General features: G+C 37.5%; 1 protein-coding gene across 2 annotated transcripts in view; it reads right to left on the reverse strand.

Annotated features, from left to right (window-relative positions):
- Positions 1-210: 210 nt before the first annotated feature.
- HTT (huntingtin) overlaps positions 211-21,304 on the reverse strand; it is a 79,192-nt gene continuing 58,098 nt past the window's right edge. For both annotated transcript variants that reach the window (XM_033059553.1, XM_033059552.1), the window contains 23 exons: positions 20,836-20,912; positions 19,434-19,572; positions 17,763-17,885; positions 16,670-16,883; positions 16,323-16,468; positions 15,681-15,858; positions 15,301-15,393; positions 14,707-14,894; positions 14,003-14,129; positions 13,068-13,168; positions 11,506-11,660; positions 10,993-11,132; positions 10,742-10,824; positions 10,341-10,471; positions 10,028-10,157; positions 9,091-9,246; positions 6,486-6,676; positions 5,924-6,038; positions 5,497-5,710; positions 5,248-5,353; positions 3,762-3,924; positions 2,981-3,141; positions 211-2,077 (listed from right to left, as the gene is read on the reverse strand). In XM_033059553.1, coding sequence (XP_032915444.1) covers positions 1,864-2,077; positions 2,981-3,141; positions 3,762-3,924; positions 5,248-5,353; positions 5,497-5,710; positions 5,924-6,038; positions 6,486-6,676; positions 9,091-9,246; positions 10,028-10,157; positions 10,341-10,471; positions 10,742-10,824; positions 10,993-11,132; positions 11,506-11,660; positions 13,068-13,168; positions 14,003-14,129; positions 14,707-14,894; positions 15,301-15,393; positions 15,681-15,858; positions 16,323-16,468; positions 16,670-16,883; positions 17,763-17,885; positions 19,434-19,572; positions 20,836-20,912 — 3,345 coding nt within the window. In that variant the 3' untranslated portion in view covers positions 211-1,863. The remainder of the gene's footprint in view (positions 2,078-2,980; positions 3,142-3,761; positions 3,925-5,247; positions 5,354-5,496; positions 5,711-5,923; positions 6,039-6,485; positions 6,677-9,090; positions 9,247-10,027; positions 10,158-10,340; positions 10,472-10,741; positions 10,825-10,992; positions 11,133-11,505; positions 11,661-13,067; positions 13,169-14,002; positions 14,130-14,706; positions 14,895-15,300; positions 15,394-15,680; positions 15,859-16,322; positions 16,469-16,669; positions 16,884-17,762; positions 17,886-19,433; positions 19,573-20,835; positions 20,913-21,304) is intronic.

Genomic DNA, 21,304 nt, shown 5'->3' on the forward strand with positions numbered 1-21,304 from the left:
CCCAAGGAAGAGTAACCCAACTAAGGACAGAAATAATTGCTCTAGATAATAAGACCTGTAGAGAGCTAAATACAGCAACATCTACAGTTGTTTCTACTGCCCATACTACCAATTTCCTCTACCAGTTTCTAAAAGGAAACGACACCAGTGGACAATTCCTTTGTAAATCAATTTACGGGCAGAAGCAACAATTTTTGGTCTAGATTGGAATTAGTTTAAATACATGGGTTTAATAAATACAAATATACACATCTGTATACATTAAATGTTGTCACATGTGTATAATTTCAACATATACATTATATACAGAAATACATACAGTACATGCTCCTCCTGACAACACTATCTCATTTTTCCAAGTGTCACCAAAAGGTGTGATAAGAAAATGAAGTGAGGTTAAACATAGGATCTGACTGAGAACCAAAGGTATAATTTCTCTGTAATGAAAGACTTAAATACAACTAAAGACAAATGCTGTGCTAGATTTCCTCATGTAAAGCTTAGGAGTCATGGCATTCCCTGGGCGGTGAGTAAAAGTTAAATCTGGCCCTGTGTAGTGTCTGAAATTCATGGATATTTGTGTTTGTGTCTAAAGCATTATGGATACAACAGGTAATAAAAGAGGTTGTGTAATCTAACACTTTAGCCAGTCCCAAAGTAGACCACAGCAGCCTTCTGATTCTTTACTGCTGCCATGTATTTGTTTGCATGAGAGTGCTCCAGATGACTCCATGGTCTCAGTTAGGAAAGGTCAAATGGTTGTTGACTACTGGGGAACTTGCACCATTTTGTCTCTTAAAATGCTGTGCAGCAAATAAGAGCAGTTTCCTAAGTATCTATAGTCTGATCCAGAGTGACTAGTCCTCTTTTTTTACCATTATGTCTCAAAATAAAGGAATTCAAAAGAAGCTACAGTAAAGTGGATCACAAGAATGCCTCCTTAGTACAGTTTGTCAAGACAAATTAATCAACATATTCCAGTTTTAAAGCACTTGAAGAAAAAGTGAGATGCAAAACAAGATGTAATCTGTACAGTAAGATGGAATTCCAAAAGGAACATGAATTCAAGCACGAGGGGAAAAAATGAGGACAATACAGATGTCAAGACATTCAGTAGCATGGCTTTTGTTCATCTCCAATTACAGCACAGCTCATGCACCACACATCTTACAATTTTACATACTGTACATAATATAGAAATATTTAAGTTAAAATTTCTTTCACTGATATACTGTACTCAAATTTGAAATCCTGAGAAGAAAAAAGAAAAATGTGTGGTTATGTATGTGCACTATATCTCTGGTATCACCAACACATACACCACTGGATATCAGAAAGTCCAGAGAGAGATATCACATGCTGGAAGTGTAAAATCATAAAAGCCATTTTCTCTTTTCCTTGTTTGGAAGAGACATTAGGAAACAAATTCTATTCTGTACTACACAACAGTATATACAGGTACATAAAACTATGAAGTTGGCTAATGACTCAGGTTGCAATAAGTCTGTCAGTGTCTTACTGGCTGCACCACAGTGGCTTCAGCTGCATATTGAGAAGAAGAGGAATACCAGCTACCTTGCATGTGGTACTAGCTTATATCTTACAGCTAGGATGTGTGGCTCCCCAACATCACTTGAAAAACACTGACATACTTCATTCCACTTAGAGGTGCTTGGTGTCAACAACAACTACACTTGACTTCTCAGGTGATTTCCAGTGCTGCAGAGCACTTGTCTATGCTGGAAGGAAAACTCATAGGTCCGTATTTATCACAAATGCAACCCCAGGGATTTTCTTGATCTTGCATTCCTCATAATTCATATTCCAACACTAGTCATGCAGTTCCACTACACATCAGGATGTTCAACATGCTGTGACCTTGTGGACATTTTGCAAACAAGTGAGTAGGCGATGGTATGGGGTTCCTGGAGACGCTACCACCTCAAACACTGACTGGAAGGCTCTCCGATCCAATTCTTCATCGATCTGGTGTCGATAGAAGTCTATGGCCACCAAACAGAAGATGTTAACATCTACTTGCTCTGATTTTCCCATTCTGCTGATAATATGTGGAAGACTGAAATAGAAGTTAAGGTCATAAAATGACAGACATTGCTCCTCTTTTGGTTTAGCAGTTCAAACACTGTTCTCCATTAAACAGTTTATTCTTACGTTCACCAATGACATTCAAGTGCAAAATGTTGTCATTTGGCAATTAGCTGCTACTACATAAATCCTATTTCTTCATTAACAAACAATCTCCTATCCTCAGAAATTAATTTCAAGCTAGTAGTAGTTTTCTTTATCCATTGGAGCAAACAATGCAATCAGCAACTGCTGAGAGCCAAAGAGCACTGCTGTGATTGAGAGTCATTAGGATGTTTCAAACATGACAAATGGCCACTTTTTTGTCTGGTCACAAAATGCACCAGTTATTGTTCTGCTTGTTTCAGGGGTTTGTTTGTTTTTAAATAAACCCAGCACTAACACCACATATATATATATCCATTGCCAAGCTCACTGTTACTGCAGTACACAGCCAGGGGAATAACTGCAAAATACAGTTTGTATGCAGAGGATAATTCTCTTGATTTTGAGTTTGTTGGCTTCTTGCAATATATTTTATCTTGCAGAAGGAATAGAGACCAAAGCTTTTAAAGGTCACAGCAATACTATGTTGGTGAGTCTTTTAAAAAGTCCTTCAAAGTAAGGACTTTCTCAATCATCTTGCTTAGTGAAAAGGAACTGATCTTAAAGCAGTAGTTTAAAGCAGTAGTTTTAGATAACTTTGTTCTTATAATCTGTTTAGATGTTCTCTTTTTTCCCCACAAACCCAAGGTACCAACAGCACAAAGCAATATACACCATCACTATCTGCAGTAAAACTGCCTTTTTTGTGCCTTACACTTGTACTCTTATTCTTCAAGGCTCTACACTATAATTACCCAGAAATGGCATACATTCAATCTTTTTAGGATACATTGCTGAAATCCATTGACTGGTGGAAGCACTGACAAAAAAACAGGAAAGACTCCACATTGCCATTGCCACAGGTGTTCTTTGTGTGAAATTAGAGAGAGAGAGCATCACCCAGTCACGGACCATCGAGGATTGTCCAGTGCTATGCAGTGTCTGGAACACCTGCAAAATATTGTACACAGGAATAGAGGGTGGATGGATATGGGAAAAAGTTCAGTTTCTCTTGTAAAGATTCTCTCTGGCTACAAAGCTCTGAGGGTGACAAACTGAATTCCTGGAGACAACCCTGAGTCTAAAGAATAAGTGAACTGGACTCATGACAAATGTGCCAAACTGAAGTAATCTTATAGAAACATACAATTTGTGTGGTGTCTCTGTTTTTTATAGATTACATGTGCACATGCACTCTCCAGTGATGCACAAGTCCAGTAGGTGCTGAAGAGCCAAAAGCCCAGAAGCCCAGCTGAGGCACAGAGGCTTGCCTGTTGCATTCACAAGGTGATGGCTTACTCAGATCCAGAATCTGAGCACCAGGATCACAACCACTAATTTTCTCTTTATTTTCTCATTATCAGTGACTGAACTGTCCTGCTGTGAGCTTTGGCTTCTAGGTGACGTGGCAATTCTAGCCCTCAATGCTGTCTAGAATCCAAAACAGGACAGCTCAATCACTGGGACTGGTTTGTTAGATCTAATTAACAAAAGTGGTATATGGCCCTGAGCTGTCAATTATTTTAGAAATCTTCTGAAACATTTAAGAAAAATAAATGTATCAATACTACCTTATAAACTACTGTTGCCATGAACTGTGGGTATGGCTGCTGATTGGACAGAAATTCTCCAATGACTTTGTTCATTACATCTTGTGGGGGGAAGAAATCATCAAGGAACTGCGGAAGAATTCGAGCCACTACTCGAGCTTCAAAAGGAAATCCCTTCCTGATCCTGAAAATAATAAAAAATTAAATATTTTATGATTAAATTCCAGTACGTATCGTGTTCTTTCCCGATTTAATTGGCAATGGAAAGAACATTTCACTTTGATCTGAGTAGGCAAGTTCTCAGCACAGATGAATCCAAATCTTCATGCAATCTTAATAACAGACTACCTAAAGAGGTCTGTCAAAGCTGTCAGAAGCTGCTACAGGCGTGTCCTTACCCCACACTCTGCCCTTCTCTTTTTTAAATAGTCACATTTTTTGAAGGTCTGGAACTGCATCAGAGATGAGACTTACCAGCAGAATGCTGGAAAAACTAAACAAGAACAAAAAAGGACAGGTAGCACACTCCTCCTAGCTATAAGCAGAACACTAGTTTTCATTCATAACATCTTGACATTTTTTATTAAAGATCAGAATGACCAGCATATCAAACGAGAAAAGCAAGTTGCATTTCTGTGTAAAGTGGGGAAAAGACACTCCAACCTACAATTTTGTTTAAATAACACTAATTGGAAAGTCTTTCTAGTAAAGGCTGCATCTGTTGATGCATCAAGATCAAGTTACCATCATGTGATTCTTCCCTGCAAAAGTTATTTTTTGCTTGTAGTAGTCACATTTGTTTTGCCAGCTCTTCAGAGTGATATATTCAAAAACACTCAAGCACTGCTCTAGTTCTGTTCTCACCAAGTGCAGAAGTGAAACCCTCCTCCAGTTTTATGGAAAAACCACTGAACACTTTAAAAAATGTAAACCATTACCCACAAACTACTACACAAAATCTTAACATGCTATACTCACTTAAGACAGCTTGAGATTGTCAGATCAAAACAGAGGTTTTGAAATGTTCCCATTAATGAGTTCCATGTGAATACAGAAGTTTACTGTATCCTTCCACTGCAATTACTTAACAGCCTCAGAAAGAGCAACTCTTGTGAGGGGGGAAGGGGAGAAAGAAGTTTTAAACTCTTAGGGTGGTTTGAAAGATTATTTCCTGTAAATTGGACTTACATCCTTGATTATGTAGAAGACATCGTGAAAAGTGCTTAAGAGTTTGACCTGAAGGGAGCTGGAAACACATTTATGAAGTATTATGGTTTGTGCAACACATAGTATCAGTTAGGACACGTCTGGTTTTCATTTACATTCCTGCACATTTGTGCTGCCTTCAGCAATTCCACCAGTGTTACTGTGTATAACTTTTATGCAATAGCAAGCAGAGAAACATCATTAATTAACTGTAAGAACTGTCAAATAGAGAAGTGACCACACAGCAACAAACACCATCCTCTCCCTCCCAGAGCCCCATTTACACATTTTGTCCTCTTACCTATCAAAAAGGACAGATACTCGTTCCATAGCAACAATCACAGATTCACTGTCAGGAGCACCAGGATTTGCATCTGGGATACGGCTGGGGCTGATTTTTTCCTTTCCTAAACCAAAATAATTTGTTACAAGTTCACTGTGGATGTTAAGATACACTTCTTTTACTCTTGGTAACAAAAATAAATTAAGAAAATTAGCACTGTTAGTAAGCCAGTCTCCCAGCAATTCAGAAGTATCAAGAAGTGAATACCTGTGTACATGCAAGTCAGCATTAATCCCAGGGCTGCCATTGCTCTGTGGGGGCTCTGCACATTCACCCTGTCAACACTCAGCTTAACCAGCGACTCACTGTCCAGCCTGGAAAGCTGCTCTGAAAGAAGGAGCCGTTCCAATCCTCTCAGGACACAGTGATAAATAATGGATGGTGTTGATTCATCACTTCCAGACACCATGACTCCACACATCTTAAATAAAACAAAAAAGCCAACTACTTGATTTTGAGGTGTATTTAGGTCATCTTCTAGCACCATACCACAACCACATCAGGTATTAAAAAAACTGATGAAACTAAACCCAAGAGCATACCTACACCTCAGTATCCAAGCTCAGTATTCAACATAGCTATGTGGTGATCTCAGGTTACACAACCACCCCTGACTGGAGGCATCACAACATACCTGTATAATTCCTGCAGAGAATTCAGGCCCTACATCAAGTGGGTAATTCTCAATCAAATAGAAAGTAGCTGCACACATTACCAAAATGTGCTCTTGGTTATGGATATTCACACAACTGCAAATGAGCAAAAACACCAGTGGTCACACCAAAGTTGCTTAGAACACAAACAAAGTCACTATAAACGATTTCTAGAAATACAAAGTATTTTTGGAACATGAAATGTTTTGAACATTAAACCCTTTTTAAAATCACAGAAAGTATTGCTGAGATGCCGTAAGAGAACATTATCATGAACATGATAGAAAAATTAGGTTTAAGTAACACAATTTATCAAAGACAGAGAAGCCTGTATTATCAAACAGTCTTCTCACCCTCAAATATCATTTCACTCTGTAAATTAAACCTAAAATTGGATGATATTTTCAATGAAAATGCCAAAACCTGCTTGATACAACAGCCTGCTCTAAAATGTACTGGCAACCGCCAACAACAGAGAGCCCTTTTGTTCACACATAAACATGCAACAGTTTGGAGCCAGGGGGAAAGGGAGAAGAATCTTACTGTGCTACTCCTCTCAGATTGGAGAGCAGATACTCGCTGATAATTGGAATGAGTTGCTTTGCTGTCTCGTCGAGCAAGTCACACTCAAGGATATAAAGAATTCCATGCAGAGCTCCAATCCGACTTGGCATATGGGTGCTTCTTAGGGTTGATTCCAGCAGTCGACTTACTGGTTCAGCCACAGCTTTATCCTAATGTATCCAACAAGAGTATTCATTAGAAGTCAGCACTGGTTTAAATACTGGCAAGTCCTGTCATTCAGAAATACTTGGAACAAATTAAACAGCAGAAAATAGGGAACGAACCAGAGCCTGGCTTAAACTACTTTGAATGAATTAGTCACAAGACTAATACAATCAGACAAGAGATGAATTGCAGATTAGCTAGAAAACCGATGATACTTTTATTTGTACATAGTTATGTCACAATTTAAAATTAAAAAAATGCAAACAAGATAAGGATTAGTTCAGTAAATAGTATGTGCTTTTAAGAATATAGGAGTTGAATGATTGAAATTTTCTGGCCTTCCAGCTAAGCACAAAGGATGCTTCCATCTGAAACAGACTGGCACCAGACAACTCTACTCTGCCATTTACTATCTGTTGACTCAACTCATAGCATACAATTCCATTTATTTGTTCTCTGAGACAACTGGTACCCAGACCCACACATCTTTTCGTCCATCTGTGATCTGGATGAGGGAATCAAGTGTACTCTCAGTGGGGCATGAATGTTGATCTGCTGGAGGTGAGGAAGACTCTACAGAGAGCAATCTGGACAGGGTGGATCAGTGGGCCAAGGTCAGTGATCTGAGGTTCAACAAGGCCCAGTGCTGGGTCCTGCCCCTGGGTCACAACAACCCCTGCAGTGCTACAGGCTGGGGCAGAGGGGCTGGAATGGGCCCAGTGGAAAAGGACCTGGGGGTGCTGGTTGAGAGTGGCTGAACATGAGCCAGGTGTGCCCAGGTGGCCAAGAAAGTCAATGGTACCTGGCCTGGATGAACAGTAGAGTGACCAGGGCAGTCACTGTCACCCTGTACTTCACAGAATCATTAAGGTTGGGAAAGACCTCTAAGATCATGCAGTTCAGCCTTTGACCAAGTACCACCATCAACTAAACCACAGCACTGAGTGCCATGTCCAGTCGTTTCTTGAGCACCTGGGATGGTGACTGTACCACTTCCCTGGGCAGCCTGTTCCAATGCTTAACCACCCTTTCATTAGGAAGAAATTCTTCCTAATAGCCAACCAAACCTCCTCTGGCACAACCTGAAGCCATTTCCTCTTGTCCTGTCACTTGACAGAAGACACTGACCCTTACTTTGATATAATCTTTCAAGAAGCTGTAGATAGTCATAAGGTCCTCCCTGAGCCTCCATCCTTAGGGAAACAGTTTAGTTAGGTCAAGGGTTCGACTCAATGATCTTAAGAGTCTTTTCCAACCTAAATGATTCCACAATTTTATGTTCAGTATTCACAGGTCAAGTTGGTATCGGACATGTCACTGTTAGAAAATACCACAACTTACTGGAACATGCAAAAGCCATTCTGAATTTTAGTTTTGGAAAGTCTTTTCCTTACTATCTAAGTAATTAGTAGAAATTACTTGCTTTACCTTGTCCCTTTACTCATGAAGTATCTAAGATACAGGTCAGTTTGAGATAGTGTCTGCTCTCTAGTTGCTCTTTTAAAGTAGATTTTCTATGTAACAGAGCTTAGAACAACATGCAACTCTTGATGGAATCAACCTCTTGTTTTTTAAGTCTCACCAAGCTGTTACACTCAGCTGTTTGAGAAGGTATTATTAGCCCACTGAGTAGGAAATGACAGCCTAGTCAGAATAAGCTGATCTCTAAAACTGTTTCTGTATGTTTGCCATCACCATTCCCTGCCTTCCCTTGCACAGCTGCTGCTGCAATGGCTACTGAAAGCCCCAACCCAAAAGCCTTTCAGAATTTCTTTTACCACCACTACCCATATAGCTTTATATTAGCCTCAGAGTTTCTAGAAGTGATAACTCCTTCCAAAATGATTTGAAATTTTTTTTTCCTAAATAATTCCACTCTGAAATGTACACTGGAAAGTACCTCTGCTCTACACATTCCCAGACAGAAAGATGCAGTAGAGGGAAGAGTGAGGGAAAGAAAAGGGATGCCTGACTATCTGGGGTTAGATATTCATCACATGCACTGTCCCAGCCTCCCATGAGATTACAGCCATTCACCAGTAATACAAATCTAGCAAAAGCAGTTCCACAAGTCCTCATTTCTGGCCTGAAATGTAACAAATGAGGAGTCCAGGGCAAAGGCAACATTGAACTGAATAAGATAAATAAAGCACGTTAAATTATGTGCTTTTATAATATATATATATTTTTAAAAAATCAAATCAAACAACCTTTCTGTTTAAATACAGGGCAATTGGAGATAATGTTTGCAAACTGTGAAGGCTCAGAATACATATCCTTATTCTTACAGCCATGCACATCAGCTAAAGGACATTCTTAGAGACAAACCACTCTTACCAAGTACACCAGGTTTTGCAGTAGAAGTTGAGTTAACCTAAACAGTCAGGAATTTACAATAAACTTTCTGAGAATTTCTTACCATTCCAAGAACAGCAGCAGCTTTACAAGTGGCTGGTATCAAATATTGTACAAGAATCTCATCTTCTGATGGATGCACCTTTCGCAACTCTGTCAGTGTTGTGTACATCATCTCAAACTGATTCCTTTCTGTAAATAAGTCTGACACTGCCAGAAGCTGTATGGAAATTAAAATTGAATATAAAAAAATCCCATTAGCAGACAGTCAAAAATTGACTCTCCCTTCTGTTATAATTGTGAGTAAAAGATTCCTCGAGCGATCCATTAAATGTGTAAACCTTTACTCAAAGGTCTAAAATAACTATTAACTATTGCTATCCAGAATTAATGCCATCATTCATCTCGGATAATAATGACCTCCAAGAGGTCCTTTTTACCAAAAATTTACAAAATCAAAGGTACTACAGTAAGTAACACTGGGACATGAACAAACACTGCTATTTACAATATGCTAAACCATCCCAAAACATACAACACATAGTTCTCTTGCAAGGATAGTTTCATTTTAAGTCATAAGAATGGTAGTGAATAATGGCTGTGAAGACACATTGCACACCTATGTTCTTTAGTTTTGCTTCTACACTTAATAATCAACTTAATTCTCAAATACATTGTTGTTCCATCTTCATTTTCTTACAAAGGGATAGCATAAGCAAATCTTGCTTTAGCAAGCAGTCAAGTAAAATATCAACTGACATTAAGTAACAATAAAGTATTTGTAATGTAGCAGCAGAATATGCAATCCAGATGCTTATATAGCTTAAATCACTATAATGCTGTAGTTGCACAAGTTATGTTTCTGTAGTGCCCACAGAATAGCACTGCCAAGAAAATTCAGTGTGTTCCATATATTAAAAGATGCTTTATAAATGCTGCTTAGCTCTGAACACTTGGTAACAAATCCTCATTTATATCTCTGAATAATAATTCAGACTTACAGATCGCACCACTTCACTGATCAAAATGACTGGTGTTCTCTTGCTGGGGTTGGATGGCAATATCCACTGACTGTAAAGTTCAAGCAAGAACTGAGAACAAGAATGGATATCTACACCAGCCCGGTGTTTCCTGCATGGAACAACAAACAAGTGTTACAAGAGCTATTCTTAAGCCCTGCTAAAACACTTGCTTTGAAATAACACAGTTATTTACCAGCACCCAATTTATAAACCTGGCTTATTGAACTCAACATGAAGAAATAAAGCCTTATCTATGACTCAAAAGAGAGAAGAGACAAAAAAAATAAGATACCTGGTGTTGATAGGAGAAGTTGGTGGTGAGGAAGGAGCAGGTACATCATTCTCATCTTCTTCATCCTCACCCCACTCTTCTTCTCTCAAGGGAGTGATATTATTTCCTAACCATATGGAGTGTATAGAGACCTTGCAATATACACAAAAGAGAAAAACAAAAAGCAGAGAAGTGCATTTAACACTCCAATAGTCAGCCTACAAAAATCTTAGAAGCCAAATATACTTTTCATTTAAGTGACAGCCAACAGAGTCCTCTGGCTGAGGAGACACCCAGTTATGACCAGCCCTGCATCACTCAGAGCTTTTAGTTTCTATGTGATGTCAAGCAATGCTTCTTAACTAATCTTTCAGAACTGGAAGAAATGTAATAAAAAATAAGTTTTTGAGCTTTTAACAAACCTGTCCCAGTTTATAATCCATATCTCCTATTTCTCTTTCAGTATTAATCTGCAGTAAGAGTTTTTCATGGCTGATAAGAGCACCTGTAACAAAACACAAGAAGAAATTTTTAAAAGTGCATAACAAAGCACATGTGAAAATGGTTTCAATTCCTGCAGCCCGGATTTCCAATTTGTTTGAGAGTACCTTTTCCACCTTTTAAATGTGAAAGAAATCCACTCTCCCCTTCTCCCCCACAAACAATCACTCACCTGTAGTAGCAGGAGAAAGTGATGGAACAGGGTCCCAAGCTTGGTATAAGTGATGAGTAGCAATATTATCTCTCTTAGACACCATTGCCTGAATTTCCTGTTCAACAATTCCCCTGATAACACTCAGCTTCCTCCCAAACCTAAAAGCCCAAGAGAAATCCATTTTAGCAGATTTTTCCTTTGACAGTTTTGTGCAAGTCTGGCTTGCACATCTGCAATGTTCTGTCTATGCCTATTTTCAGTATCAGGAAAATTAAAATGTTGAAAATGTTGAAAAATACACTGTTTACTAGATTTTACTGTTACCTTTTTCAGATAATCTTTTAAGTCAGCAGGTTCACACTGCTAAGTCTATGCAACTTCTATGTAAATAGAACCATCCATATATACTCTTACTTAGAAAACACAATCTACACATATTTTTGCTACAACTAGAACTAAGCAACTGTCATTATGTATTAGCCACAAGTTTTATGCATTTGAAAACAAGTGAAAATAAGTGAAAACAAATACCTTGTGTCCAGAGCTTTTAAAGCTTTGTTGCGGGGCTGCTGCTCCAAACAACTAACTGCTGGATTGCCTGCAACAGGTATGGTCATTGCACTCAGCACCAGGGAGGTTATGGCTTGTACTGCAAGAACATTGATTTGGGTCCTCTCTGTATCTTCCTGTAAAATGAACTCACTGTAATTTGAATTGTTAAAAAAAAAAAAAAAAAATCAAGAAAATCCCGAGGCTCTGAACATTAGTTTGTCAGGTTTCACTAAATTATCATTAATAGGACTGACTCCTACCTTTTTCCCATCCAGAAATCTATGTGACATAAACAATGCACACAAAGCACTGACTGCAGCAGCAACATATCCTTCTTTCTCATCAGTCACTCTGCATGCATCCTTTCTTGTCCCAACAGGATTAAAACCTCAAGATGTCCATTTTGGAACATTTTGAAGTATTTAGCTACTTTCTTTGCTGCTACCCATTTAGTTACTTTTGAAACAAAGCACCTGACCACAAAAGTGTCTGATCCTTTTCAGAAGATGTAAGATGGACTAATGTTCAACTTTCAAAAAATTTTCTTTTTCTTTCAGAAAATATTAATATACTGAAATTTACAAGAGTGCTTAAAACAGCTGCAATTTTGAACATACTGGTCTGCCTGGAAAGCAAGGGAGCGATGTTGCTCTTGTTGCACAAATGCTCTCTACATGACAAATAAGGAACAATCATTAGCTAGACTGCCCTAACAGGCCATTATGCAGGAAACAGTTAAGTCAAGGTGTCCAAGCCTTGTAACTAACAGAAAATGCTAACCCACAGAAGAAGGATGATGATTCTCTATTCCTTTTTGAAATCTGACACCTAGGAAGGAAGAGAAGCAAAGCCCTTTGTCTGCTACTCAGGATCCACAGTTTGTCCTCTGAATTCTTCAAACTGCTTTAGGCTCTGCACCTATCATCAGGACCATGAATAAGCCTAGAAAAACAACCTTTCAGTTCAAAGAACTAGAACCTAGTAAAATCAGTTTGCTAGCAGGTTAAGACAGCTGAAGAGGGAAAAATCTCTTTCATGACAGCCAAGCTCACTCTCGAGTTTTCACAGAATCATCAAGGTTGGAAGAAAGCTTCAGAGACCATCCAGTACAACCATTAATGCAGCACCACCATAATCACCCCTATACCACGTCCCTAAGTGCCACATCCAGACCCCTTACTGAACACTTTCAAAGACAGTGACTCCACCACCTCCCTGGGAAACTTATTCCAATGCCTAACCCCTCATTCCGTGAAAATTCTTTTCCTAATATCCAATCTGAACCTCCCCTGGGGCAACTTAAGGAGTTCTCTTGACAGAGGAGACCATTGATTCTTTTCCTCACTATTTGCATGCTTGCAGAGGCTCTAAGGCAGAAGATGGATGTGCCTGAACTCACCAGGGTATAAGAAGAAGGAAATACAAAATAGAAAAAATTCTTCAGTGTTAGTCACTTCTTTTCTGCTTTACAGTTTTATTAACAGAAACACTTTTATTGGTTTAGTAAAATTTCATTTAAAAAATACAATGAATGCCATTACCTCTTGCTGGTTCTCCTCTTGGTCCATTACAATGGGCTGAGTTACAAGCACACCAAGCAAAGTAGCCCAAGTCTCTTCAAACTGAGTACGGCTGATCCAGCCTATGGAAACACTCAGAGATAGCCATTGATGTCTCAATACAAAGTTAAACAAGAAACAGCATAAAAAAAGGTGCATTATTTCCACACAGTTAAGTTTCATACCATTTCCCATTCACTCGGGTGGTTTTTGTAATGGAACAGGCTCCCCAGGGAAGTGGTCACAGCACCAAGCCTGACAGATTTTAGTAAGTGTTTGGACAATACTCTCAGTCTGTGCAGGACCAGGAGCTGGGACTCAGTGATCCTTGTGAGTCCATTACAGTTCAGTTTATTCTGTGATTCTGTGATCTACTAGGTATGGATGGGAATGGCAGAGAACAACACTGCAGCTTCTCTCCTTCAGCTCCAAGAAGGTGGAGAGAACTGGAAACACTGTGCTTAAAACACTCATAGAATGATTTGGGCTGAAAGGATTCTTTCAAGATCTTCTAGTCCAACCCAAATGCCTGATATCTGAGCTGAAGGCAGGTTACAGAGGTATCTTATCACAGGACTTTCTACTATGCATTAATAGAAAAAAGTGGGGTGAAGCAAAATATTCTCAAACATGCTCTCAAGTGTATGCTCCAGAAACAAGTGGTGATTCTGCAAGAGCCCACTGAAATCTCCCTGGGTTGGAATAACTTTTGGCTTTATTTCTATAATTTATTCTCTTCATTGAACAACATATAAGAATTACTGCAGAACAATTCCTAACCTGTTCTGAAATATTATCTATCTTCCACATAAGCAACAAAAGTAAGCAAACAGCTTTAAATATAGTTATTCAGTAGTTTCAAAACACAGGTAAATGCCCAGTAAGAGCCAAGTGTAGTCATTTAATTTTCTACATACCAAGTGTATTAATTCGATAGATAAACTCCTTAAAGATTTCCTTTTCTTGAAGAAATTCTACTGGGATTTCAGGAAAAACTGTGCCAAAGTCACCTGAAGGCTTTGGTGACCAGCCTAATTTCCAGACCTAAAGAAATATAATAAAAGTTTAATTATCAAAACCAGATATATCTATATATAGATAGGTTCTAAATATACAGGCACCATTCAAAGGCAACAAGACAACAGTAAATAAAGTAGTTCTCCAAATAGAAAAATACTCAAAGGAAGATGGAACATCTAACAAAACTTATATACTATGTAAACCATATTTCTTATTTTAGGGCTTTTTCCATCATACTTCCCACTGCAAATTAATTATCCAGTTTTATGGTCCAATTTTAGATATAGAAGCAAGTAAGTTTCTGTCATATATTTCAGGTTAGAGATTGTGCAGAAATGATGCTGAAACAGAATTCAAGGAAGACACCTCACATACTATTGATGCCTGAGACAGCACACTGATACATGAGAGAGGGGCCAAAAATGGCCAGAAATGGCCTTGCACATGTTGTTAGTCAGTGTTCAGAAAGAAAAATTGATTGATCAAACCAGCTTAAGGTTGAAGTCCTACTGTTGCAGAAGTTAAGAAGCAGCACTATGTTTGGTTTTCAAAGTTTTTCAAGAACTTTTAAAGTCCTGAAAGCAAAGCATAATAAACATACCAAAGGAGGTACTCTGGTGTAGCTGTTCACTAAAGGCAGCCTTGCTAAACTGATGATGATGTTCTTGAGGACAGGAGTGAGAAATGCAGGGATGCTGCTGTTTCTTTTGTGCCCCAGTGACAAGACAGTCTGTAAGCATTCCACCATCTCAGCTATCATTTCACATGCTGCAATAATGTGTTTTGTTTCTTTGTCGGGAGAGAAAGAAATTCAGTTTTACGAATCCACTCAAAAGCCAAATAATTTAAAAAGACAGAAACACAAAAAATTCTTAAAAAGGACAAAACCACAATAAGGACACATACTAAGAAATCTTCAAAATTTTAAATCCCACACTTAAAAAAGCTCAGTCTGTAGCATGCTACACAGCTAAGAGAATCCCCCAGAAGCAAAATCTGCATTAATGTGTAACTTCCAAAAAAAACCAAACTATATGCAAAAATATGGCAACCTATTATTTAATAGACATTTACCAAATAAAAATAAGGTCTCAGATGAACTTTCATTGTTAAAAATAACAGAAATTGAAAGGGTACCTAAAAATATTTCTTCAATGAAAGTAGAAGGCAGAAACAAAATTCACTGTTTACTTACTCTGTACATTTGAATCAATTTCCCCCTCACTTAAAGGTTTTGAAGTATTCTTCCTTTCAGGACTCAGAAGTTGATTACCAGGTTCCACAGCAACTGAATTGGAGAAAAATATTTGAGTCATAGAACTATTAACTATTTCCTATTCCATTTTTTTAATCAACACCACATAGTAGTCAAATGTCTGACATATCCAAGGCATTTGCCAAATTCAAAGTAAACACTAAATTTTAAACAGAAAATTGAAGTAGTAAAAACTAAATTTGTCAAACAAATAATTAATAAGGACTCAAAGAAAATACTCCATGCATGCAGCATTTGATCAATGATGACTGGCAATCTATTAACAAAATTATTCTCCTAGCTGATCAAACTGCACTCACCTGCTTCTATGATAAATCTAATGCAGTTAATTAAGGAGCAAGCATATGTCACATGAGCTGCAGAAGACAGCAAATTCCAGAGACTAGGCTGCTGTAGTGTCAGACAGCAGCAATCCAGAGCAGCTTGAAGATCTACACTCAATGGAATCTGGTCATGCACTAAATGCCATGATAGTGCCTGTACAAAAAGAGAAGTTTCCCATTAATAGCAAATTCTCACAACAGAGCAACTTCTAAACAAGGCTGACATTTTTTTTAATTCAGCAAAATTTACAGTTTTAGTAGCAAATAGTATTGGTTTTTTTCTGAGAAAACACTATTTATGTTAAGTGCAAAAAAATTATGACATTTATATACTGTTTATTAAGTGTCCCAAAAATCAGTGCAGGACCCGTTCTCCCAAATGCCAGTATCATTCCTTCCATCCATCCATCAAGCTCTCCTTGTATAAAGCTGTCCTTGTCCCACAGCCCAAATCTGATTTACTAGCACAAATCAAACACAAAAAAACACAGAAGAAATTTCTACAGTTAAGACAAAATAATTCCCCCAATTAAAAATTACTCAGTGGTGATGAGTTGAAGAGAGCTGTTCTGTCTCCCAACATTTCATCACATCTTTAATTCTAGTGCTGTTTCTTACCTCTACTGACATCACTACGAATTTCAGGATATCATCCTCTTTGTCAGGAGGAACACGGAGACCAGCTGGTAGTTTTGAGAGTAACAACAAATACTGAGCCAGTGCACGACAAAGTGTCATCATAGATTGATACATCACCTCATCTCCTATAAAACAAGACTGGATGAAATCTAGCAGTTTGAATTTTTTTCCATTCAATAAATGTTTTTCAGAACTATTTCATAAGCACTTTTATGCCAGGTATCTTGATTTTTTTTTTTAATAGTAAGTTCATGTATTCACAAGACATCTGTAAAGTATCTTTGCAGAGGGGAGAATAAACTTTAAAAGATCATTATTTCTATTACCAAAGATATCGCTCAGTTTTTTCCAGTAGGCTGAAGGCTCAGTTGGCAATAGTGGCTGAAAAACCTGGTGGTTGGCTGGAAGGTTTTGTACAGCAGAAGACACATGATCCAGAGTTACCCTCCGAGCTGTTTCAAAGAGGCTGCTCTTCTGCTCCCTTGAGATCTCATTCATGCCAAGGCTTAAACAAGGTGCTAACAAGCTAAGGTTGAATTCCTGAAATGAAACCGGAAATAAAAAGAAATTTATTTTAAAGTGAAACTAAGTATCTGGTAGTATTATTCTAACATACTAATGTGGTGGTAAATTTACACTTTATTGAATAACTTATTATTAGCACCTCTGCTCTGCTGTGGTGTAACAATATGGTTTAGCACACGTTGACTCCAAATTTAAATTTCAACCAGTACCATACTGGAAAGAAAAATCAATATCCTTACTCCAAATTTTCAGGACAATGTGTGACAATATAGGACGATAAAGCTTAAGGATGACATATACACAAGGAATACTCGAGCAGTAAGTTTTCAAACAGGCAAGTAAAACATCTTTTTAGAAAGTGCTTCCCAACTATTATTTCTGCATACCAGCAGCAAATATCATAGTGAGAATTTGAACAAAAGACATTCTTAGATACAAGCTGTCCTTTATACCAGATTTACTGTCTGTAGGCTGTTACTGGCTTACTGCAAGTCATCCAGCACAGATACTGAAGAGGTTACAGAAACAGCTGGCCTTGGAAAAGACTGTATGGCAAAACAAGATTATGTAACATGGTAAAATTGGATGATTCTGATTGCAATACATAAATAAACCTTTGCTTCCATTCTACCTACCCAACCTGTACTACTAATAAGTTACTATTAGCAACACTGCTAGACACAGACATCCACTGTTCTACACAAGTATCTACTATTTTAGTTTCTAAAATTAAGTGAATTGGTATTATCAGCACAGTTTATCAGTATCAGTATTATCCAAATTTGAAGTGTTTACATTTAAGAATGCAAACATTTCAGAATGTAATCTATGAATGTTCCTATGAATAGGAACACTTGAACTAATTCCATCCTCTTCCTCTGACAAAGAGGTTACCTTGCTGGTCATGAAGGAGTTCAGGTCAGGTTGAGGAATCCTGTTTACCAGCTCTGCTCCTTCCATCAGTGCTGAGTCAGACTTGATGTAACACTGTGACCGCACTAGCGACACGTACCAGTCCTTCAATAATCAAAAAAGGACATTTCTTACATACTTGTTTTCAGAAAACAACACAGTATATGGGGGGCAGAGGGAGAACTGCTCATTAGCACTGAATGTCTAAGACATCCATACACTTCATTAATATTAAAAAACCCCTTAAATTAAAAAGCAAAGCAAAATGAACAACTGGTGAATGGAAATGGAAAATCTTAAATTGCATCAATGGATGTTCAGTGACAAGTTGACTTGACATCCATAAAGTCTGGATGGGAAATGAGGAAAAATGAATCTTAATATATAGCGTAGGTACTTGTATTAGGATCCTAAAGCTGAGCAGACTATCTAGAAGAAAAGTATGGAATACTCAGTAGTCACACAAATACAACAGTAATAACAGAAAAACCAATACTATAACCAAGGAAGAAAACTCTTCAAATATTCAAATAAATAAAATGTAATATAATAAATATAAATAGAATACATTGTATATATATATATATATATATAAAATATTAAAATATTTTTTTAAAATTGCTGACATTAATTCATTAGAACATAACTAAACCTGTCAGTTCAAGGAGCAGCTAGACAATGCTATTAGTCATAGGATTTATTTTTAGGTAACCCTGTGAGAAGCAGGGTTGGACTCGTTGATCCTTATGAGTCCTTTCCAATGTAAGATATTCTATGATTCTGAGAAATATGCAGAAGCTGTGGGGGAAGCACACAAAAACTACTTTTGTTTAGAAATTACAGCGACAGACAAAGGAGATTTTGGGGGTAATTTGAAGACAAAGTTATGGGTAAATGGTTTCTGGGCACAGCATTTTCTGCTGCTGTCCAAATAGGTCTCAAAGCCTTCCCTAAGCCAATGACTGCTCAGTCTCATCCAAACTCTCAGTTAATCAAATAATTTCTGCCATCTCAGATACATATGTTTCCTATTACTGTGCATCACTGTAGAACATGGAGGGATGAAAAGGAGAAATTATTTATACCATGGGACAAAGTAGAAAAAAGGAAGACACAGAAGCCCCCAAGACTTGCTCATAGCCTTCCACTTCACTTGGAAATAAACATGTCTAAGTTCACAAAAGACAGAAACAGTTCAGTATTCTTGACTGTTCTCTGAAAGTAATTTAAAGCTGAGAAGGAAAAACTGAAAAGCAATGTTTAATTTCCAAGAGATGGCCAACAACTTTCAGCAAATGAATAAAACTAATAACTGCAGTAAAACACATCAAGAAAACAAGATTATTTATCTGTCTCTATTGAATTGTATATAAATCCTTCCATTAAAGCTGAGCAAAGAAGCTAAACTTGGTAAATTTTTCACAGCACTGTCAATATAACAAACATCTATGTTTGTGCTAATTATCCATCCTAAGTTTAACAGTCAGCCAACACACATGAAATTAATCACTGATCTATATTTGAGATACAATATGACAATACTGAGAGCATTAACTGCAAAGTAAAAATAAGCTGCATTTAAATATTTTGTAAGGAATAAAGCTTGTTCATAGCCAAGGCACTTCTAGTGACTCTTTCTAAACATAATCTTACTTTGTCTAGAGCTACACTCTCTAAAGCTGGTTGGTCTTCTCCATCTAGTGGGTGTGAGGTAACCAGAGGTGAAGGACTGGTTGTGTCCGGTGCTACCATAAGACGAAACCTATCCAAGAGCGAGTAGAGTCTTTGGTGTCTGAAAACAGAAGAACACACCAGCAGAGGGCTTAGTTTTGTAAATAATTTAAAACCAGAAAGACATCCAGTGACTCAATCCCAGTCCCAGAACAGAAAAGGAGTCAGATTGTCAGGTTTTTATTAGACACATGTAGTCATATGATGTAAACTTTCTTCAGGTATCAAAGGCCAAAATTAATTAACTCAGCACCACCAACAAATAAAGATTTAAGCTTAATTTAGTGCTAAAAATTGTGATATACTTAAGCTTAAAATACAGCTTTCTTTATCCAGCAAATCTTTTAATGAGTAAGAAGAATCAAAGTTAGTGTACAAATTATTTGACTGCAAAAGAAATACATTTTAACAGATGGTAATCAAAAATCCACTAAAGCTATACTACTGTTTTTAAAAAATGATCCTTCACTATACTAAAAACTCCAGTTTCTGGATTTATGTCAGTGTCAGAGGTGTATTTTTTTTTTTAGTGCAGGTTTTTGTTTGTTTGTTCGTTTGTTTTGTTGGATTTTTCTTTTTTTTTTATTTTGTTTTTCAAATTCCACTACTGCTATCAAGAACTTGTACAAAGTATTTTGGCTTTTTTTAAAATTAAATAGAACATTACCTATGTAGACACCTTACTACTGATCTACTGCAGTCTCACATTTCAGATTCTTTCCCCTATTTATTTCAATCAACAGGTATTAACCTCAAACAGCAATGACAAGAGGAGTAAATAAGGATCTTTCCAACATCAAACACAAGTTTTTTTAAAAATGAGTAATTTGCTCCTTTTTATACCAGCAGTTTAAACAGCCAGGAGACTAAACAGCTAAAACTTTTAACAGAGTTGTCTGGGAGAAAAAAAAACAAACAAACAAAAAAACCCCAAACCCACTTAGCTTGAACTGACAATATTTTGCAAGTTTGAGGAAAATAAAAGTTGGCTTTAGTAAAATAGATTTTGTCAAGAAATTAATTTGCAGCTGCTGTCTCTCAAAAGTTAAATACTGAGTGGGATGCATCACAGAGAATCGGACGCAACCCTCTAGAGCTTGCTTTAGTTCTTAAGAAGTTCTCACTGCAAATTCAGCACAGCCAATACAACTGCCCCTTGGGCCAGAACATCTTATAAGAGGCTTTACTCCCAGTTTACCCCCAAAACCAATTCACTATCTGACCTCCAGGAAAAAAGCCCAAGTGTTGGAAAACAGAGTTAACACAATTTGTATTAGAACATTACTTAGTTTGACATTTTAATGGTATTACTGATATTATTCACCTTGCTGCTAATCCACTGTTTTGAAGGTACTCCTGAATTCTGTCCAGTTCTTCAACTGGTAATTGAGCAATGCTATTCTGTATGAAAGAATAACAAGAATTTTATGGGACAGTTATATGTAAAATCCCCAAAAATACTTTTACCAGATTAACAAAGTTACAGGCAGATAAAGTCAAATAAACAGTCACATGTCTATATACTAAATTGTCTTGAGTTGCAATACAGAATGTGACCAAAAGTATGTATTCTATCACCATCTATGATGTTGAAACCAGGTGGGGCAGTGATCTTTATCTCCAGAGGGGATATCCTCTGCTAATGGGCCATCTGTTAAGACCAGGTGGGGCAGTTTCCTTTATCTTTTCACAACCCATCCTTCCTCCAGGGAGTTATCTTCTGTTATTGGGCCATGACATTGTGAGATGCTCCACCCAGGGGGAGGCGACAAGTATTTCCTACATAGATAAAA

This window comes from Catharus ustulatus, chromosome 5, assembly GCF_009819885.2.
Source record: "Catharus ustulatus isolate bCatUst1 chromosome 5, bCatUst1.pri.v2, whole genome shotgun sequence".
In the NCBI taxonomy this organism is placed as follows: domain Eukaryota; kingdom Metazoa; phylum Chordata; class Aves; order Passeriformes; family Turdidae; genus Catharus; species Catharus ustulatus.